This window comes from Colossoma macropomum, unplaced genomic scaffold, assembly GCF_904425465.1.
Source record: "Colossoma macropomum unplaced genomic scaffold, Colossoma_macropomum, whole genome shotgun sequence".
Taxonomy (NCBI): Eukaryota; Metazoa; Chordata; class Actinopteri; order Characiformes; family Serrasalmidae; genus Colossoma; species Colossoma macropomum.
The window spans coordinates 41706631-41728288 of record NW_023494793.1 but is presented as its reverse complement, the minus strand read 5'-3'; the positions used below and the strand labels follow the sequence as shown (position 1 = coordinate 41728288).

At 39.7% G+C, this 21658-nt stretch overlaps 1 protein-coding gene across 1 annotated transcript in view; it reads left to right on the top strand.

Moving 5' to 3' along the window:
• obscna (obscurin, cytoskeletal calmodulin and titin-interacting RhoGEF a) overlaps window positions 1-21658 on the top strand; it is a 100331-nt gene that overhangs the window by 57743 nt on the left and 20930 nt on the right. The window contains 19 exon segments of the mRNA XM_036579774.1: window positions 1282-1389; window positions 1511-1675; window positions 3915-4073; window positions 4992-5169; window positions 6714-6827; window positions 6901-7068; window positions 8214-8316; window positions 8426-8555; window positions 9369-9474; window positions 14310-14388; window positions 14534-14676; window positions 15972-16084; window positions 16252-16420; window positions 16556-16664; window positions 18421-18621; window positions 20271-20331; window positions 20415-20492; window positions 20658-20830; window positions 20979-21005. Coding sequence (XP_036435667.1) covers window positions 1282-1389; window positions 1511-1675; window positions 3915-4073; window positions 4992-5169; window positions 6714-6827; window positions 6901-7068; window positions 8214-8316; window positions 8426-8555; window positions 9369-9474; window positions 14310-14388; window positions 14534-14676; window positions 15972-16084; window positions 16252-16420; window positions 16556-16664; window positions 18421-18621; window positions 20271-20331; window positions 20415-20492; window positions 20658-20830; window positions 20979-21005 — 2384 coding nt within the window.

Sequence of the window (21658 nt, the reverse complement as noted above, 5' to 3'; positions counted from 1 at the left end):
TTTTTTATTTATCCTTATTTTATCTTATTGAGTTACTATATTGTTGTAATTTGAATGGTTTATTGATTTATTTTTTTATTTACTATTTGAGTATTATTATTATTATTTTTTGCATTTGTTATGTTTTTACTGTTTAACTTCTCAATCCCTGATCTCTGTATTGGCTCAGCTACACTGTAAATGAGGGTCTCCCTCAATGTACTCTGAGTTTAAAATAAGATTGATTAATTGATGGATTGATTATTTGTTTACTGACATCATATGTCATATGTTAATTTGTGCTGTGTGACTCTAATTAGCCAACATGACATCAAACATTGTGGCAGTGGTTCTTTAACCGGTTCTCAGGGACCCCTAGACCAGAGGTTCTCCACCTTTTCGACCTCAAGGCCCACTTATTTATCACTAGAAAGCCTGAAGGCCCACAGGAACAGAAAATAATTTTTTTGGCTAAAAATTTTATTTTGGGAAATTCTCAACATCTTCTAAGCCGCTTATCCTTCCGGGTCACGGGCAGAGCTGGAGCCTATCCCAGCAGTCATTTGGTGGAAGGCAGGATACACCCTGGACAGGACGCCAGTCCATCGCAGGGCAGACACACAGACATATGCATTCACACACACACTCACACCTAGGGGCAATTTAGCATGTCCAGTTAGCGTGACTGCATGTCTTTGGACTGTGTGAGGAAACTGGAGCACCCGGAGGAAACCCACGCGGAAACGGGGAGAACAGGCAATTTTTATTGTTGAGTTACTTATTTTTTCTCTGATTTTTACGTCAAAGTGGCTCTCTACACTGGCACACCCTCAGTATTGGCCCGAGGACCACCAAAGGGTGTGTTGAGGCCCATTTCTGGTCCATGGCCAAGTGGTTGAAAAACCCTGCACTACACAGCCCGGATTTTGCTCTAACCTAACCTGCAACACATAGAGATGGAGCAAAAATGTGGACCATCTGGGGGTCCCTGAGGACTGGTTTGAAAACTACTGCATTATGGCATCTGTCTTGACAATTAATGACAATGGTAAAATTGCAGGGCACAACTTGTCATGACAACTTATGAAAGCATATGACACCTGCCATGACATGTTTATGGCATCGTTATGTCTGTGTAATGCAACACAAAGTGTTACCAATAAAGTGTATTTTTTTTTAAACAATAGCATTGGCTGAGCAATCGATTATTTGTTGATTAACAGAGAATTGGTCAGTCATTTGCATCTCTAATCAATACGTACATTCTGCAGTCGACTTCACTCTCCAACTGTTTTGTTCCAGCAATTCGCCAACACTGCATTCGCACATTCGGATACTCAAACCTTCAGTGTCAGCACCTACTTACAGAGACCGCTGGAGAGGATTCAGACATACAAGACTCTCCTCAAGGTGTCACTGTGATTATTACTTGATTCAGGCTTATTCATAGAGTAAATTGTGCTCTATTGACTCTTTTCAGTCATCACATTTCTGAAATGTGCCTTGGACAAGTCTTGGTTTTTGTTTGCAGGAGTTGATAAGGAATAAAGCAAAGAGTGGGCAGAGCTGTTGTTTACTAGAGGATGCCTTTTCCATGGTGTCCAGCTTGCCTTGGCGTGCAGAGAACCTGCAGCATGTGTCCCTGATTGAGAACTACCCAGCACCTCTTAAAGGACTTGGAGAGCCAATTCGACAGGTAGCCCATCAGTCACATTTGGGGATTTGTTTGTGTATTCTGGCCTTCCACAAATGCTGATCTGGGAGCAGTTCATGCCTTTTATACAGCATTAAATATGAATGCATTGGCTGATGATACCTGATCTTAGTTTTCTCGCTCTGAGGCACTTAAATATGGGCTGTTGTGGTTGTGTGATGTGCATTCACGAATCACTGATTGCAGCTTTTACAGTTATCACTGATGATCACAAAAGCATACTTTTATTTTATATAAAGAAGTGGAGAAATTGTGTGAAAAGTGCAGATTCTAATTTTCAGTCCACAGAACATTTGTGTTTGTAAGTGGAAGAGGAGATATTTTATTTTGTTTTGCATCCTTTACATTTTTGCTGTTTTTTGTCACTTTTTGATATTGAAACAAACAGAAAAAAGTCAGATCTGCAGACTCGAACCCCAATACAGAATGTAAATTGAATGTAAATCCAAATCAGGATGTATGTTAATGTCATTAACATAATTAGGTCATGTGCATTGAGTGCCCATATGAAAGATATTTTTTAGATGTATTTTTGTACCCCATTTCCAAATAAGTTGGGACGCTGTGAAAAATGTAAATAGAAACAAAATGCAATGATGTGCAAATCATTTAAACTCTATATTTAATTGAAAATAGTACAAAGACAACATATCAAATTTATTGCTTTTTGAAAAATATATGCCCATTTTAAATTTGATTCCAAAAAGAGTTGGGACGAGGCAACAAAAGGCTGGTAAAGTTGTGTAATGCTAAAAAAACACCTGGTGGTTAATTGGAAACAGGTCAGTAACATGATTGGGTATAAAAAGAGCATCTCAGAGAGGCTGAGTCCTCTGAGTCTTTCAGAAGTAAAGATGAGGAGGGGTTCACCACTCTGTGAAAGACTGCACGATCAAATAGTGCAACAATTCAAGAATAACGTTTCCTAACATAAAATAGCAAAGAACTTTTGTTTTTCATCATCTACAATACATAATAACATTAAAAGATTCAGAGAATCTGGAGAAATCTCTGTATGTAAGGGACAAGGCTAAAAACCAGTATTTGCTGGCTGTGATCTTTGGTCCCTCAGGCGGCACTGCATTAAAAACAGACATGATTCTGTAGTGGAAATCACTGCATGGGCTCAGAAACACTTCTGAAAACCACTGTCTGTGAAAACAGTTCATCACTGCATCCACAAATGCTGCTACCTTCTCTGGGCCCAAGCTCATTTAAAATGGACTGAGGTGAAGTGGAAAAGTGTCCTGTGGTCCAACGAATCAATCAGCATGGCTCCGTATTAAAAGAGTGTGGGTGCTAAACTGACCTGCCTACAGCCCAGATCTGTCACCCACTGATAACATTTGGCGCATTATGAAATGAAAAGTACAACAAAGGAGAGCCTGAACTGATGAGCAGCTGAAATCCTATATCACTTTCAAATCTACAGCAGTGTCTCCTCCGTTCCCAAACACTTACAGAGTGGTATTAAAAGGTGACGAAACACAGTGGTAAACAGGCCCCCATCCCAACTTTGTTGGAACTTCTTGTTGGCATCAAATTCAAAATGGGCATTTATTTTTCAAAAAACAAAAAAATTCTCAGTTTCAACATTTAATATGTTGTCTATGTAATATTTTCCTTTAAAAACATGATTTGCATATCATTGCATTCAAATTTTGTTTACAATCTGCACAGCATCCCAACTTTTTTGGAAATGGGGTTTTAGTTTTAACAAAGATTACAGATATAACTAACCCATGTACATATGCGGTTAGGCACTCAGACCAAATGTATTTCAAATAAACCAAATCATAACTGCATTTTCACAGAGCAACAATACCTACAGCGCTTGCTTTTGTCATGTTAAAGGTTCAACTGCTAACATTTAAGATACTGGAATATAAATTCATTTCATTAAATGAATGGTATCCAAACAGTAAAGTGCATTATATAGTATTTTGTCTATTTTCATACATTTTCAAATGTGTTTGATTAATGTATTTACTTATTTTTATTTTTGTATAGTACATTTCTATGTATAATATTTCCCCATACATTTTAAAATAAATGTGTTTTAAAATATATTGTCACACCCCGTTCTGAGCCAGTCCATCCTTCAGTGTAAGCAGAACTGCCCATTTGTTGCCCTGGATTGTTGCTGTAAGGCTTGTTGATGTAATCACACTTGATTTTGCTCTGATTAACCTCCATTATCTCTTTGCTGTTTCCATCCCAGGGTTCTTTTATCGTATGGGAAGAAGCACCTGGGACCAAAATCTCACTGAGAGGTCACCATCGTCACGTCTTCCTCTTTAAGGACTGTGTCATATTCTGCAAGCTGAAGAGAGACTTGAACACTCATTCCGAAGTTTACGTATTCAAGAACAAGATGAAGGTTGCTTATTAGATCATCATAGTTCAGAAAGGCTGGGTGCTGTTGAAGCCCCCTATTCCATTTAAAGTGTATTTAATCTAGACTCTAAAGAGGTCAGCCCTTAAGATCTCATGCCACCTTAGAAAACCCATCTAGACATACGTTTTAACTGGTGCTATGTCTGCAATCACTCAGTAGCAGCCAAATAACTAAAGGAGAGCTGGTGGTTGCTGCCAGTGTGTCGTTGAGCAAGGCACTTACTAATGAGAAAAACAATCAGAAAATACGCATTTAGTAAAGTAAATGAGAATAGAAATTAAAAACAAAAAAGAGTTCTGCTGGGCTCGTATCGCTGCAGCAGATCAGATAAATACGCTGTTTCTGCACCATTGAGCGATTTATAGACCAGTAATAGTATCTTATAGTCTATTCTGTAACAGTCTGGTAGCCAGTGTAAGGATTTAAGAATGGGGGGGCCAATGTGTTCCTTTTTTACTCCTAGGGAGACTCTGGCAGCTACATTCTGAATCAGCTGAAGCTGTTTTTATTGAACCTTTATTTTTTGGGAGTCCAGTTAGGTGACCATTACAGTGATCAATCCTGCTAGAAATAATGAGTTTCTCCAGGTCTGCTTTGGTCAGATGTGACTGTAAGAAAAGCAAGAAATTTTACAAAGACAAGGCAAAAACGTTCTTAACTTTTAATGTAGGTTTATGTAAAAAAAAATATTCCAAGTAATTCTGGAGCATATATTGGAAATTTCACATAATGTCGAGGACAGCCTTTGCATTCAAATGATGCAGAAAAATAAAAATTGTCAAAAATGGAGATAAGTTTTTTTTCGGACAGCGTCGAAATACTGCTTTGGGCATCAGTTCAATGACTAAATATGACTGAATATAGTTTTTATGATTGACATTGGTTTTCATCTGCTTACAGCTAAATGACATTGATCTGAAGGACACAGTGGAAGGGGACGACAGATGCTGGGGTCTGTGGCATGAACATCGCGGTACAGTCAGAAAGATCACTCTTCAGGCGCGCACTATGCTCACCCGTCTGTCCTGGCTCAAAGACCTCCGGGACCTCCAGCAGCGCAGCAGAATTCCACTATGGAGTGAGTTATACTTCACATCTGCAAAACATGCAGGCGCTGTGGGCAGATGTTCGTAAAGGTGTCAGCTAACATACTTGGCTTTTTAAAGCTTTCTTTTACAGTCCCCTATTAACCAGGTATAATAATCTAGAACTCCGAAGTTCTAGATTATTATAATTATAACACGATGGCAAGTTCCAAGACAGTTTCACTAAATTACACTGAAATGAAACAGGTTCTAGCTATTTAACTGATAAAGGACATAGTGAAATATCTCATAATTATAAACATGTTCACACCAAGTTTCACCGTAATGTCACAGGGTTTAACCAGAAAAGTAAATCAAGTAAATCAGGAAAGAAACACCTCCAGGTATCTGGTACTCATGTGGTGTAAAATGACCGCACAAAATACAAAGATAGTTTTCTGAAGTAAACAGTGAGAAGCCAGGATAAACACAGTAAGATCACTGCTTTCTCTTTCAGCCCACATTCAGTTTAGTTTATGGACCGTTCCAATGAATTAGTTCAAACTGCGGTCCCACAGTGAAAGAACAATTTAAAAACACAATAAGGTGTTCAGACCTTAGATATTTACAAGGATTGTGTCATGATCTGTTTAAACCCAGAGTATCAGTAGAGATAGTAATAAGCTAAATACATAAAGATGTAAATAAGTCAAAAAGTTTATTGTGCCAATGTTATTTTAAAGAATTGAGATAAATTTATCATAAGTTTATTTTTTAAATAAAAGAAGAATAAAAAATCTTAAAAATGTAAAATTGTCACTACTGAAACACAAAGAGAGTTTTAGTTTAGTTTTTAGTTTATGTCCCTCATGGCCACATGGTGAGCAGTTAGATCCCATTGTTTTGAAATAAATGTGTCCCAAAGTCTGAAAATCAGACTTTAAGAACTGTCATATTCTGTGTTTTAATGAGAAATATGATGATTTTATGTGTGAACAGCTGTTCAAAGCTGTGTTCGCTGGTCATGTACCAGCTGTGTTTTTGAGCTCAAAATGAGCTAAAACTGTCACTACTGAAACTGTCACTACCGAAACATTTGGTAAAGTTTGGGTAGAGTTATAATTGTTCTGTTGGTGACAAAATGGAATATTCAATCATTTGTTTTAATAAAATAAACATAATTAAAGTTTAGAGTCACTCAAAGCAAAATGATTTTAGTCTAAAGTCCAAATCAGTTAAAATCTGAAATGTGATTTCAACTCTGACTTTGAATCAGTTTGGTAGAGGGATCCATATGATACTCTTTGTACTTCTTTTTACATTATATAACTACCTGGTATTTTTTACCCAAAATATCACACAGTACTGTGAAGTTTGTACCCCATACAAACTGAATTATTACCTAGAAACTGTTGTGCATTTCAGTGTAATTTAGCTAGCATGCCTTGGAACTTACCATCATGTTATCCAAAATATTTACCTAGAGTCTGTTGCCTGATTAATTCCTAGAATTAATTAATTTCTAAGAAAAAAATATGGACTTTGTTTTATTGACAGGTTGCTAATTCAGAAAATATCTCCTTTTATGTGTCGTTAGGTTCGCCGTGTTTTGAGCTGATTCTAAATGAATCCACAGCTAAAATTGGACAAACTGTAAAACTGGCCTGCAAAGTCACTGGAACCCCAAAACCAGCAGTAACTTGGTACAAAGGTAAACATACTTTGTAATGTTCAGGGCATTTAATGGACCAGCACACAGTTTTAAATGCTTTTTGCTTTTGCAGATGGTGTTGTTGTGAAAGATGACCAGCATCATATCATCTCAGAGGGACACTCAGGTGCCTGCTATTTGGTTCTGGCTTCCGTGACGGGGGAAGACACTGGTCAGTACATGTGTTATGCAGCTAGCCCTATGGGTAACGCTAGCACTCTGGCCAAGATCACTGTTGTTGGTAAGTTGGAAAGTTACTAAACACAGTTAAAGCAATGGTCTCATGAAGTTCATCCGAAGCATTTCCAGTTTTCAGAATTTTATAAATGTTTTTAAGTGGATGATTTATGACAAGCATGCTTTAAAGTAAAATATATTGCAAAATTAGTAACCATAGGCTTCCACACTTGGAGTGCATTGTCTATTTACATTAACAGTAGAACTAAATGCAAGTTAGCAAGCTAGCTTAAAGAACCCGTATAATGGAGAACCAAATTTCCTCGCTTTTTTAAAATAAGAGTTAAATGTAGTATGTAAACATTGTTGAAATTTCAAACATACTCCTGTATCAGTACAGTCCATATAGAGAAGCTAAACTGTAAAAACAGCCCATTTTGAATTAAGTTTTTTGTGACGTCATGGAAAACCAAACCATTTACATCTATCTGCTTATTTAGCCTATAGCACTTTAGCTCTGCCCGTTCATGCGGAAGCTATAAGGAGTGTTTCAGCCTGGACAGCTTTTTGAATGAGGCACAACACAGGGCAGCCAATCAGAACAGAGCTTATTTACATTAGTCTTAAAGGTGCAGTGGGAAAAGCTTAGTCTTAAAGGTACAGTGAAAAAAGCAGCATGTCTGCCATGAAGGGGTAGCATTTTCCTACAGCTAAACACCACCAGTCCAGTCCAGGCAGCCTCATAGCTGCAGTGCAGCGTCACCCAAGCAGCCACGTAGCTGCGATGTAGCGTCGCTTAGGCGGCAGGCTCGAGAGACCTCCTAGCCTTGCTGTAGCACTGCTCACACAGCTGAACACTACCAGTCCAGGTAGCCCCATAGCTGCAGTGCTGCGTTATCCAAGCAGTCGGCCCAAGCAGCAACATAGCAATGTAGCGTCGTTCAGGTCCCGGTCCAGGCAGCCTCGTAGCCGCAATACAGTGTCACTCGAGCGGCCGGTCCAGGCTGCATCATATCTGTGATGTAGCGTTACCCAAATGGCCAGCCCAAGGAACCTCTGAGCCATGGGTGGAAAATCACTCTTGGCTGCTATCTCGGTGGATACTCCTCCGTCAGCAGGGAAACATCAAAACATACACACAAACAATACAAAACAAAGCAAGATAGAAGCCTGATCTTGTTTAAGTCCATATCTGATTGTCTTTTACAGTGCCTCCAAGTTTTACTACCAAACTTCAGAACACTCTGCTGGTGAAAGGCAGAGATGTGCAGTTCCAATGTTCAACTGGATGCATTCCTGTGCCCACTGTGAGGTAAAGCTGATTACCCATAGAAGTACAGTCAGATTAAACATGCATGTCAGTGGTTTAATACTTTATTTTATTTATTTATCTTTTTTTTTTAATTTTATTTATTGTATAGGTGGTTTAAGGACAACAAACAGCTGGGGAATACCAAGAAATATGAAATTCACACTGATATGCAGACAGGGGTCCTCAAAATAATTATAAAGAAGGCGAAGGAGGCAGACCTGGGGCAATATGAGTGTGAGGTATGGGACAAATGATAAATAATCTGTAATAATCTGTGTCATTTTCCCAAATTCTCACAGAAAGCATGGTTTTGAAAGGTCTGTAAAACTACACACGCTGCAGATTCATACTGGATTAAAATCGCTCCACAATTATTACTGTCAGACTGTAAAACTACACACACTGCAGATTCATACTGGATTAAAATCGCTCCACAATTATTACTGTCAGACTGTAAAACTACACACACTGCAGATTCACACTGGATTAAAATCACTCCACAATTATTACCATCTGACTGTAAAACTACACACTGCAGATTCATACTGGATTAAAATCACTCCACAATTATTACTGTCAGACTGTAAAACTACACACACTGCAGATTCATACTGGATTAAAATCACTCCACAATTATTACTGCCAGACTGTAAAACTACACACTGCAGATTCATACTGGATTAAAATCACTCCACAATTATTACTGTCAGACTGTAAAACTACACACTGCAGATTCATACTGGATTAAAATCACTCCACAATTATTACTGTCAGACTGTAAACACTGATTCATACTGAACTAAAATCAGAATCTCCTGTAATTACTTATGTTTTTGTACCTCTTTACATAAAATTGACCCAGCACAAATGTGGTCTAAAAAAACTTCATGTGGTAACTACCGGCTGAACTGTTTTTATTAATTAATGTATTAATTTTTGTTTTTTATAATATTTATAATTTTTATAATATAAATCAGTTTAGCCATTTTTTATGATAAACAGATAAACCTTTTTTACAGTGTAGGTATGATTTCAGTCTGTCTGTGTTTTAGTTGCTGAATGAGGTGGGCAGTGCCAAGTGCAAAGCGCAGCTGTATTCTGCACCACCTCCTGCAGCAGAAAGCCCTAAAGACAAACCACTGGTCGCCTCAGCTCCAGGTAGGAGAGTCCACACAGGACAAAGTAAATAACTCACATTTCAGAGCAGGGAAATCACTCATTTATCCCTGGAGAATATTCCTCTCAGAAGTGCCTCAGTCTCAGGATCACCCACGTGGACTTGACAGAGCACATACCGCATTCCTTCCCTGGTTCCACTTCACTTCTATTACAACCGTCAGTCGTTCCATCCCTCCGATTTCCCCAGACATCATCGAACCTTCCTTGTTACCATCCCTTATCTCTAACCTGACGCTCATCCTGAGAACCCAAACTCTGAGACCTGGAGTGAAGCTGCAATCGTGGATATGTGAAGCCGTTTTTGTTCACACTTAAATTCGTTCCATACAAAAACTCTGATATCTCAGTTTCTGAAAGAGCTTTTCTACCTCCATCGTTGACAAACAGCACAAATAAATAAAACATTCAGATCGAAAATTCTAAGCCGTGGTTCATTATCATATCATTGATTGCAGCTGTAATATAAGTCTTGAATGAGTTTGGTTTTACAAAAGTAACACAACTGTCTAAAGCAGGGTTTCCTAATCCTGCTCCTGTTCTGCCTCTGCCTGCCTGATCCAACTCATGACAGGCTTAATAATCAGTCGATGAGCTTGATCAAGTATGTTTGGTACCAGTTTAAAAGAACTACCCTTATAAAGGTTCATGAACGGTTTAATTTGAGCTTATTATCTGTAATTAATGAAGTCATAAAGACCTTAAAATCATTAATAAGCAGTTACAGCACATACATAAAAAGGGCAGCAGTGACCTGTTGTTTGCCTACACTGTAAAAAATGAGAAGTCAGTTCAACTTAAAATGATATCGTAACTGATTACATGGCTTTTCTTGAGTTGACACAACTTGAGGACACCAGAGTTCACACAACTCAAACTTCTTAGTTGAGTCAAAAAGTCTCCCAGCTACTGTTTCTAGGTCCGCATCTCAGTTACATAAACAAAACTGAATTTGAGTTTTTTTTACTCAGTTTTTACTTACTCCACTAGCTGGCGCTTCTTCTGTCACACAGCCCCATCTGGCATATTTTCCTCTTGGGCTTTTGGATATGGACAGCTGTGGTATTGCTGGGATTCAAACTCACAACCTCCTGATGTTGGGATGATTTATTAGACCATTGCACCACGTCAGACGGCACCATGCTTTAACGTTAAAACAACAGATATTTTCTCAATTGTATTAAACATCTGTAGACACAAAATCTGAGCTGCTTCGTGTGTTCCTGAGTGGTCCAGTGGACTAAGCTGTCACCCCAAGAGGAAGTTGTGGGTTTAAGCCTCAGTGATGCCATAGCCATCCGTACGTGTGTACCCAAGAGGAAAAATGTCCAGCAGGATTGTGGATGGAGAGAGTCCTGGCTGGTGGGGAAGATGAGTATAAAAAACAAGTTCATCTTATTTACCTCACTGAGATGCAGAACTAAAAAATTAAGAGAACTTTTGACTCAACTAAGAAGTTTGAGTTGTGTGAACTGGTGTCCTCAAGTTGAGTCAACTCAAGAAAAGCCATGAAATCAGTTACAATATCATTTTGAGTTGAGTTGACCTCTATCTTTAACAGTGTAATAGTGATCCCTCATTCATTTATACCTTTAAACCTCAGATTTTAATGTTGTACTGATCTTACTTTGTCTCCATCAGTCAGCATTTAACTCGTCAGATGTAACAGCTTACTTGTGCCCTTTGTATTACTGTGTTATAACTGTGTATTAATGATTTCTTAGTGTTTATGACCTATCTAATAACCATTAACAGACTCATTTTAAAGCATTCATAAACGCTTTATAAGGGTAGTCTTATTTTAAAGTGGTACCCTGTGTTTAAACCTTAAATAACGGTGCAGGGAGGTCTGAAGTTTTGCCCTGTTGTTAGAACATCACTGGTTTGAATCCTCTTGATTCCACAGTCTGGCTGAGAAACAAAAGGTCCTGCTTCAGTATTTTTCAACATACCCTTTAGCAACTTTGATTCACCACTTAGAAGTGCTTCACATTTACATTAAAGTTGCCAATCGCAGTAAAGGGAGGAGGGAACAGTGAGAAAAAGATTTTTCAATCGGAACATACTCACCCTGGGCTAATTGGCCATGCAAACTTTGTAGTGTAAAACTTTTGTGTGTTTAGTTTTCTGCATAATTAAGTGGTCTAGATGTAAACAGAGTGATTCAGAGTGGTTTGGTTTGAAATGGTTCAGATTTGTTTACAGTGGTGGTGATAGGAACCAGGGGTCGCCATGACTACAACACAAATATAGACATTTTATTTACTATCCAAGGTTTATATATGGAATGTTGAAGATGGTAAAATAGTGGAAAATCTGAAAAAATTTTGGACTATTTTGGACTATTTTGCCTGCATGTGTCCCTCCACCAAGAATGCATTTAAAAAATACATTTAGACCAAAACCTTTTAAATACTATCGTAAAACAATATTTCAGACATCAGGCCGTGAATTCATAACCATTTCATATAATAACTTTCTGTGAGGGAGCTTTTAGAGGTGGACGTCTGGTTCCTATCACCACCACTGTGAACAATTCTGGCTCGGTAAGTTTCTCTAGAACAGAGCGTTTCACACCAAACCACTCTGAACGGCTCTGATTACATTTTAATCGTTTGCTTATGCAGAATATTTAACAAATTCCCCTTTAAGATGGCATCAGGGATTCACCTGAGGGGAAAAGGTGAGGCCAAGTGGACGAGGTTTTGTTAAACCTGGTACTGAAACATGACATAAGAGAGAATAATTGGGGATAATGGCCTTTAGCATTAGCATAATAGCCTGTAATCGGGCAGTTAGCATTCTCTTCCAAGCTTCCATTCTCTTCTGGCAGTGAAGAGAACACACAGTTATACTACATCAGCATCAATACTAACTATTTTTATCTATATTTTCCCTAGAAAATGTTGCTTTTGTAGGTGAAATTGGTGGAATCTATCAGACCATCATTCATAACCATCATACCATCTGACCATCCTCAGACACATGTCAGTGCATTGAAGGTTCAGTGGTGTGTATTGGATCATCATGTCATGCTCCATGTGCTACAGTTATCATTTACACAACTTTTCACTCAAAAACTTGTTCGTTCCTGACTGTCTTCATGATCGAAAGTCACTCATGTCACACAGGGAGGTCATTAGTGGCTTTTGGAAACCAAAAGTTCAGTCATGTTCATCCACACTTCCTGTTTAACTCCATTCTCTTCATCCCACTTCCTTTTTTAGTCCCAGAGCAGGAGACTAAAGGTCCAATCAGAGCCATCCTCATGTAAGTGTCCTCACAACGACAGAGGAGACGCCCACAGTCTCTCTCTCCTCTCTCTGTCATTCTCTCTCTCTCTCATTTCTGTCTCCTCTGAAGAAAGAGAGCGCTTTCTCTTACTCTCTGCTGTCTTTCTCACTCACTCTCTTTCTTTCTGTTCTTTCTCTGTTCTTTTTCTGTCTCTTTCTCTGTTATCCTCTATTTTCACTGCTCTTTCTCTTACTCTCTCACTTGCTGGTCTTTCTAGCTCTCTCTTTCTCCCCGCTTCTCTCTCTCTCTCTCTCTCTCTCTCATTCTTTTTGTCTGTGCACCCCCCTCCTTTCTTTCTCTCTCACCCATGAACTCATTACTCTCTTTGTTCAGTGCTTGTCCAGCTTCTTCAGACCTGGTTATGTGCTTAGACCCAAGTGTTGTGGCAAGTCTATATATGTGTTTCAATAAAGCAAAATCACAGTCATGAATAGTGCTGTAAAAACACTGTTTATGTTCACAGAATCATAAAGGTAAGTGCGAACTTCTTTTTGGTTGCCATATAAACAGACACATACTACTCTGTGCAAAAATCAGGGACCATCCTTCATTAATTTAATTTTCAGTCAAAGCAGCCATTAAGTACAAGTTAGTTATTTTTCAGGAGATGTTTCTGAGGAGATTAGAAACAGGATAATCCACTTGCATATTGATGTGAAAAGTCAAGGGGAAAAAAAAGAAAAACAGGAGTATCCAAAACTGTTGAAAAATGTTTTGAAATCTACAGAGAAAATGTGACTCCTAACAACCACCTGGAAGACCTGGTAGACCCCAGCACTGCTCCCATCAGATAAACAGCACTTAAAGCTTTCATCTCTGAGAGAGAGGAGAAAATCAAGCTGCTTCAGATCTGAAAACATCCACAGGTGTTTCTGTCCATCCTTCCACTGTGAGAAGACGACTCAGTGCTGTGGGTCTGAAAGGATGTGTAGCTGATCAAGAAGAACCTCACTGAGAAAAGGAGACGGACACATCAAACAAAGAAGCTGAACAATGGACTGACCACCCCAGAGTCCAGACCTCAACACCACTGAATGCGTTACTTCAGAAAATGATCAACCAACTTCTAAGACTGAACTTTGGATGCGTGTCTACAGATTCTTTGAGGACCTGAAAGTGAGTCTCCTGAAAAGAATGGAAGCTGGAACAAAGATGAAGAGCGACACACTGAAAACTGAAACAGCTGAGATTAGATTTAGTTGTTGAGGCTTCTGTGTCATTTTCTGTTAAAATATACTTTCTGCTTTTTTCTTGATGCTGAAAAGTGAATTACTTTTACTTAATGGCCAGTTGAAATTAAATAGAAGAAGGGTGGTCTTTGACTTTTGCACTGGACTGTCTATGCATATTTTTTAAACGTATACTTCTTATCTGTACCATTCAACCAATGTAAACATGCTGATTTGATAGCAGCGTCTTTTAAATTAAATGTATACAAAGAATAGAAGATTAATTATTTACATAGTCTGTAAGCATCTGGAATAGAGCCGTAAGATGGTAATTAACTCTCTCTTTGGATGCAGATACAGAATCAGAAGGCTGGTCCAGTGCTTTGGTGAAGAACCTGTTCCACATGTTCTTTCAGTCTGGATCCTCCAAACAGTGAGTCCATATTTGTACATGTAAGGTTAATTGTTTACGGCATTTAATCAATGCTTATCATGTTTAAAGGGTCTAACACTTTAAGGAAATATTGCATATTTCATAAGCATCCCACCGTTAGAAGCCCTGCTTTGTTATTTTGCAGATCTGCAGGTGGTCCAAGTGAGACTCAAGCTGAAGACAAACAGGAAATTCAGGAGAGACGAGAGGACGTTCCAGAAGAAGAGACCTCAGTGGAGTCCAACAAGACATTTTTTATCTCCGAGACAGAGGAGGATGAGTACGCAGGTGAGCACCCTGGTAAACACCTATAATACCATAGCAACCACCTAGCAACACCCTGGCAACCACATGGAATACCTTAACGACTGCCTAGCAACACCCAAGGAAACACCTAGGATGCCATAGAAACCATTTGGATACCATAGCAACCAACTTGCTAACCAACACCCTAGCCACCACCTGGATTACCACTGCAACCACCTAACACCCATGGAACCACCTAAAATACCCTAGCAACCACATAGTAACACCCTAGCAACAGCCTAACTACCTGGAAAAACAGCAACCATTTAATCCCATGGTAACCACATGGAACACCATAGCAACCACCTAGCAACACCCTGGCAACCACTTGGACTACCAAAGCAACAACATAGTTGCACACTAGCAATCACAGGGAATACCATAATAACTGCCTAGCAATACCCAGGGAAACAACTAGGATACTATAGAAACCATCGTAGATACCATAGCAACCAACTAGCAACACCCTAGCAACCACTTGGATTACCATTGCAACAACCTAGCAAAACCCCTGGAACCATCTGAGATACCCTAGCAACCACATAGTAACACCCTAGCAACTGCCTAACTATCTGGAAAAACATAACAACCACTTAATCCTATGGCAATCACATGGAACACCACAGCAATCACCTAGCAACACCCTGGCAACCACTTGAACTACCACAGCAACAACCTAGCAGCACAATAGCAACCACAGGGAATACCATAATAACTGGCTAGCAACACCCAGGGAAACACCTAGGATAACATAGAAACCATTTGGATACTATAGCAACCAGATTGCAACACCCTAGCAACCACCTGCATTACCATTGCAACCACCTAGCAACACCCCTAGAACCATCAGAAATACCCTAGCAATCACATAGTAATACCCTAGCAACAGCCTAACTAGATGGAAAAACATAGCAGCCACTTAATCCCATGGTAACCACATGGAACACCATAGCAACCACCAAGCCACCCCCCAGCTTCCATCCAAGATACCATAGTAACCACCTAGCAACATCCTAGCAACCACCAGAGATACCATAGCAGCCAGCTAACAACAGCCTAGCAGTAAACTTGGAAACCATAGAAACCACCTAAGAACACACCCTAGCAACCACCTAGAATACCTTAGCAACTACCTGGGATGCCATTGCCACCACCTAGCAACACCCAAATAACCATATGGGATATCATTGCAACCACCTGGGATTTGCTTAACTGAACAATCACTCTGGATGTTCTTCAGGAGCTGCACTTTTCTAGTTGTGATTGTATCTCCACAGATCCTCCTGAGGTGCAGGTGGCCATGGAGGACCTGTGTGTAAGACCTGGCCAACCTGCAACTTTCTCTGCTGTTATTACTGGGCAGCCCATCCCAGAGATCACCTGGTTAAAGGTACGGAGCAGTGATACACACTGGTTTTTAGCCCCACTCTGACACCCTTGCAGCAGCTTCAGTTATTGACTGAAGTGTCCAGAACTGACTGCACTTTAGTGTGCAGGTCACTGCAGCCCCGTAGATGAAGCAAGTCCTTTAATCCTCTTTGTTTTCTGTGGTTGCAGGACGGTATTAAGCTCGTCTCCGGTGAGCACACTGAGCTGGTCCAGAGTGGAGCTCGCTGCTCTCTCAATCTGCTGGGTGTGAATGTTGCTGACTGTGGCACGTACACCTGCACAGCCACAAACAGATCAGGACATGCCTCCTGCCACGCCCAGCTCACAGTGGACACAGGTAAGTAACCCCAGTAAATCTGCACTTTCAGCTATTTTTGGGAATAGACATTAAATAATTGCAAAGTGGCAGGAGAGCTTATAATAATAATAATAGAGAATATGAGGCTGTTATGGACAGTATGCCCTTTTTCAGGTCCTGAGGAGTTTGAAGAAGAGCAGGAGAGGGAGGTGGAGGTGGAGGTGGAGGTGGGGAGAAGGAGGAAGCTTCACTCTGTTTATGATGTCCATGAAGAGATTGGAAGGTAACGTCAACTCAGAGATCCATTAGGGCTGAAAGGTTAATTGTTTTTGTGTCAAAATCGCAATTTAAGTGCAGTTTTCAAATCGTAACAGCTGCAGTTTTTAAATCATAGCCAACATTATCATAAAGGTGGTCTTAAGTGTTAAGTGGGGAAGTTCAACCTAATAACACAGAGCTTGTGAACTGCCTGTAGATGAGTTAGACCAATCAGAGGCAACCAAACCTCCATGTGTTGTGACATCACAACGACACCTTACTGGTAGTCTGGCTCACTGCATTCAGGGGTCAAGCCTCAGGCCAGAAAAGGTGGATATTTTGAACGTCTTGGCCAAAAAAAAACCAGACTTGTTTTGGGAAATCGAAACAGATCAGATGGTCGCAGATTAAAAAACAAGGTTGTAGTTTACTGAGGTTTAGGAGAATCACAAAGAGGGTAGTCGTGATAGTCCAAGGTCAAAACCAGAGAGCATAATAATCATAACCAAAGGGTCATCAAGAGAGTGTTACCATTTACCAGCCCACGTTCAAAACCAAGAGATCGGAATAATCACAGCAAACAAACCGACAAGGGCAAACACGAACACGGGTAGGTCAAAAACAGGTCATACACGAAAAAGCTTAACAAAGACAGAACGCTCAGCAGAACGCTCAGCAGGGGAGGTTGGCAATATTTTGCAGTGTGCTAGTCTAAAGGCCGGGCTTAAATACGGACTAGCTAACGACGAGTGATGATAAACGGGTGTGAATCCAGAATTCTGGTGAGGAGGAGCGTAGGAATGAATGTTCATTGGTGGATGGTGAAGTGAGGGGAGTCACATGATCTTCCAATGGCTCATGGGACTTGGAGTCCTCTACACAGTCTGTGGACTCAACTGATCCTGCAGGAGAAAGAGAACAGGCAAAGGAGGCGTCCCCGGTGGGAGGCGTGACAGCCTGAACCTTATAATCTTATACACAGTCGAGTCATATTATTATGACCACCAGCTAATATTCAGAGTAACCGCCGTGTGCAGCACGTACAGCAGCTAGACGGGCTGGGAGTGACTCAGTAAGGTGGGTCCTGGTAGGTCTTGCTGGACGATCCCATCTGCCCCATGGAAGGCAATCAGCATGTATGGGTGTACGTGGTCTGCAAGGATGGATTCACACCCAAATCGGTTGAGAGTGCCTTCCACATGGATGAGTGGGCCCAGAGAACGCCACGAAAACATTCCCCAGACCATAACGCTGCCACCACCAGCTCGTGGACATGAAGTAATAATGAATAATGAATGAAGTCATAATAATGTGACTCGACTCAAGAATGGTCTGCCAATGGATTAAGACACTTTTATAAGATAAAACTGCTTAAAAACGATTTTAAAAATTCTAGAAATAAGTTAAATAATCTTATAATATTCTTACTACAGTCTCATAATTAGAAATATTAGATATATTGACTACATTTAAGATGTTTACACTTGCTAAGATACCATTTTTTGCAGTGAGTAAAGTGCATTAGACACTATGTTGACTATTTTCATACATTTTTAAATGTACTTGATAAATACATTTACATAATTGTTTACATTGTTTTTGTATGGTACATTTCTTTGTGTAATATTTCCCCATACATTTTAAAAGAAATGTGTATCAAATTATATTGGGTCAATATGGCAATATATTCTGAAATACATTTTAGTGTTTGGAATGTATTTCATTCATTGTTTGTTGAGGTCAGTAAATGTACCAGCCTGTTCCTCCTCTGTGGTTTGTAGGGGCACTTTTGGGGTGGTGAAGCGAGTCACACACCGGGCGAGTGAGGAGGTTTTTGCTGCTAAGTTCATCCCTCTGAGGAGCAGCACGAGGACCAGGGCCTTCCAGGAGAGAGACCTGCTGTCCCGGCTGGCTCACTGCAGGCTGGTCTGCCTACTGGACTTCTTCTGTACACGCCGGACCCTTGTCCTCATTACAGAGATGTAGGGGTCATCTCACTCTACTTTTACATTAAAGATACAAAAAACAAACAAAAAAGACATGTAAGCCCCAGTATGGTGCATAAATTAAAATACATATTTTGTACTATTAAAATATTGTGTTAAATAACATTTTATTAAACGTAGACAAAACACCTTTACAAGTAGGTTGCTATTTTTGTCGTTGGTTATTTTTGCTCTCTCTCGCCCAATGAGGAAAGAACAGTGAGCTAAATGTCTAATCTAACTCACAATATTTAACCTGAAGTATGAGCCACTCTCTTAAAAAAGATGGTTCTTCATGGGCTCTTTAGCAAAAATGGTTCTATATAGACCCCGTGACCCAGAAGGATAACCGGCTTAGATAATGTATATGTGTGTGTGTGTGTGTGTGGTTCTATATAGAGTCATGAACACTCAGAGAACCCTTTTGCATGATAAAAGGTTTGAGAATAGGCTGTAGATGGTTCTATATAGAACCTTTTTGAAAGGGTTCTGTATAGGCTAAAAGGGTTCTTCTATTATGACAAGCTTGACATCATAACAATAGCAGAACTCTTTTAGCCTATACAGAACCCTTTTGAAAAAGGTTCTATATAGAACCATCTACAGCCCATTCTCCACCAATCTGAAGCACACTTTCATGATGCAGAGAACCCTTTAATCATGCAAAGGGTTCTGTGAGTGTTTCTGGTTCTATGTAGAACCTTTTTTTGCTAAAGAACCCTTGAAGAACCATCTTTTTTAAGAGTGCAGAACACGACACTACCCAAGAGAAAAACTTGTTGACTGCCTTATTTTCCATAGAACTGGATTCAGTGCAGCCATTTCATCACAGTGCGACAGTGGCGACCTACTAGAAAAGGATTTTGCCTACTTGTCACGTTTTTTATATTAAACAAAACGTTTTCTTTAGTTTATACATCATTTTTCTAAAACAAAAAATGATTTTCTATGGAGATTCAAGAGAGACTATATATCATTCTGTACACTGTACTTTTGTCTGTGTGCTGCAAAGGACACTGAGTGTGTTTACATGCATTTGATAATCCAATCATAATCGGATTTCTGCAGTTATCTGATTATTCAAGTGGTCGTGTAAACAGCACACTCTGATTTCTTAGATTGGAGTAGGGTCTAGAAATCTGATTAAGAAATCTGATTAAGAGGCTGGATTTTAGCTCAGTAATCAGATTTCTCAGTGAATGTAAACTCTTACTCTGATTTCTTTCGAATTTCTCAGTCTGAGCATGTGCGAAAACAGGCCGCGGTACCAGATGTAAGCGAGCAGCGTCACTGCGAGATGCAGCAAAACACTTTTGGAGCGATGCTGAAACCGACTACATTTCATGAAATGAAGGATTTAAAAATTCTTCATCTTCTAGATGATGTATGTTCGATGTTTATTAAAAAAAACTGCGTCATGACATTTGAGTTTTATGTTATGTTATGTTAGCAGTAATCCGATTATTGTCTGACTCATGGAGACCCAGAGTTTTCCCATTATCAAGCGCGTACAAATGCGTTGATCGGATTACTGACAAAATCAGATTTTCTGCAGTTATCAGATTACTAAGTGCATGTGAACGCACTCTGTGATATGCTGTTTTTTAAGCTCCCTGTAATTTTCTTAGCAACTTATCTTTTTACAGCTGCTCCTCTCAAGGATTACTGGATCATTTGCTACTAAAAGGAACCGTCACAGAGCGAGAGGTAATAAAAGTATAAAGGCAATGATAAATAATATCTACTCAATCTTATTAAGTTTATAGTGAGTGAGCTTTATTGATTATCAGGTCCGGATGTACATTCAGCAGCTTCTGGAGGGGATTGGATATATTCACAGCATGAACATCCTGCATCTCGATATCAAAGTAAGTCAGTATTTTAATATACTGTAACATTCAGTGCCACCTGTAACACACTGCAGCATTTTCTCCTGAAATCATTAGCAAATAAATAAAGCAAAATATATTCTGCTTTAAAGTATACATGATATTAAATACACTTGACCAGTGTTTTTATTTGTCATCCTGCAGACAGACAATATCCTAATGGTGTCCCCTGAGAGAGAGGAGCTTAAAATCTGTGACTTTGGGTTCTGCCAGGAGATTGACATTTCCAGACACCAGTACAGTGTTTATGGGACCCCTGAATTTGTGGCCCCTGAAATTGTGCACCAGGAACCAGTGACCACAGCAACGGATATCTGGTATTTTGTTCAGTTTCACAGATGAACTAGAACCGTAGTTTTTCACATAGCCTTGAAATACTAAAGCCCTGCTGTTTATGAATATAACCCATTGTTGATGTATGACTGACCCAGTTATGTACTATAATGGTTTTTGTTTTTATTTCAGGTCTGTTGGTGTTGTTTCTTACTTATGGTAAGAACAGTAGCCACATATACATGCAGCCTGATAATCTGTTAACAATCCGACTAATAGCTCAATCGGAATAGAATACGTCCATGTAAACACCTCAATCGGAAAAGTCTAGTCCGATTGAGGCCATTCGGAATACAATTTCTATCCGATTGAATGAGGTGGGTAATCCTGTAAATAATCCGTTAAATAGAAGAATAATATCAGTGTAAACATCTGTATCTGATTACATTCCCTATCAGAAAGTTGAGGTCCGTTCTGATCATGTTCGTCACGTCATAGTGAAAGTTTATAACGTTCAACATGGCGGAGCAGAAACTGGTCTGCAGAGGAGACGAAGTTTATGCTCTGATCTTTAAAAGACGGCAGTGGGACGGACGTCCAGCTTATGTGTCTCAGAAAATGGTTTGGATTACTTGTAGTGTGGATGTGAACGAAGATTTTCCGTCACATTGTTGAGTAGAGTGAGCATATAAACACGTCAGTCTTCACCTATAATGGAATGTATTACACAGTCGAGTCACATTATTACGACCACTTCATGTCCACGAGCTGGTGGTGGCAGCGTTATGGTCTGGGGAATGTTTTCGTGGCATTCGTCCAGCAAGACAATGCGACGTGTCACATGGCTAGAAATGTCCGACATTGGTTGGAAT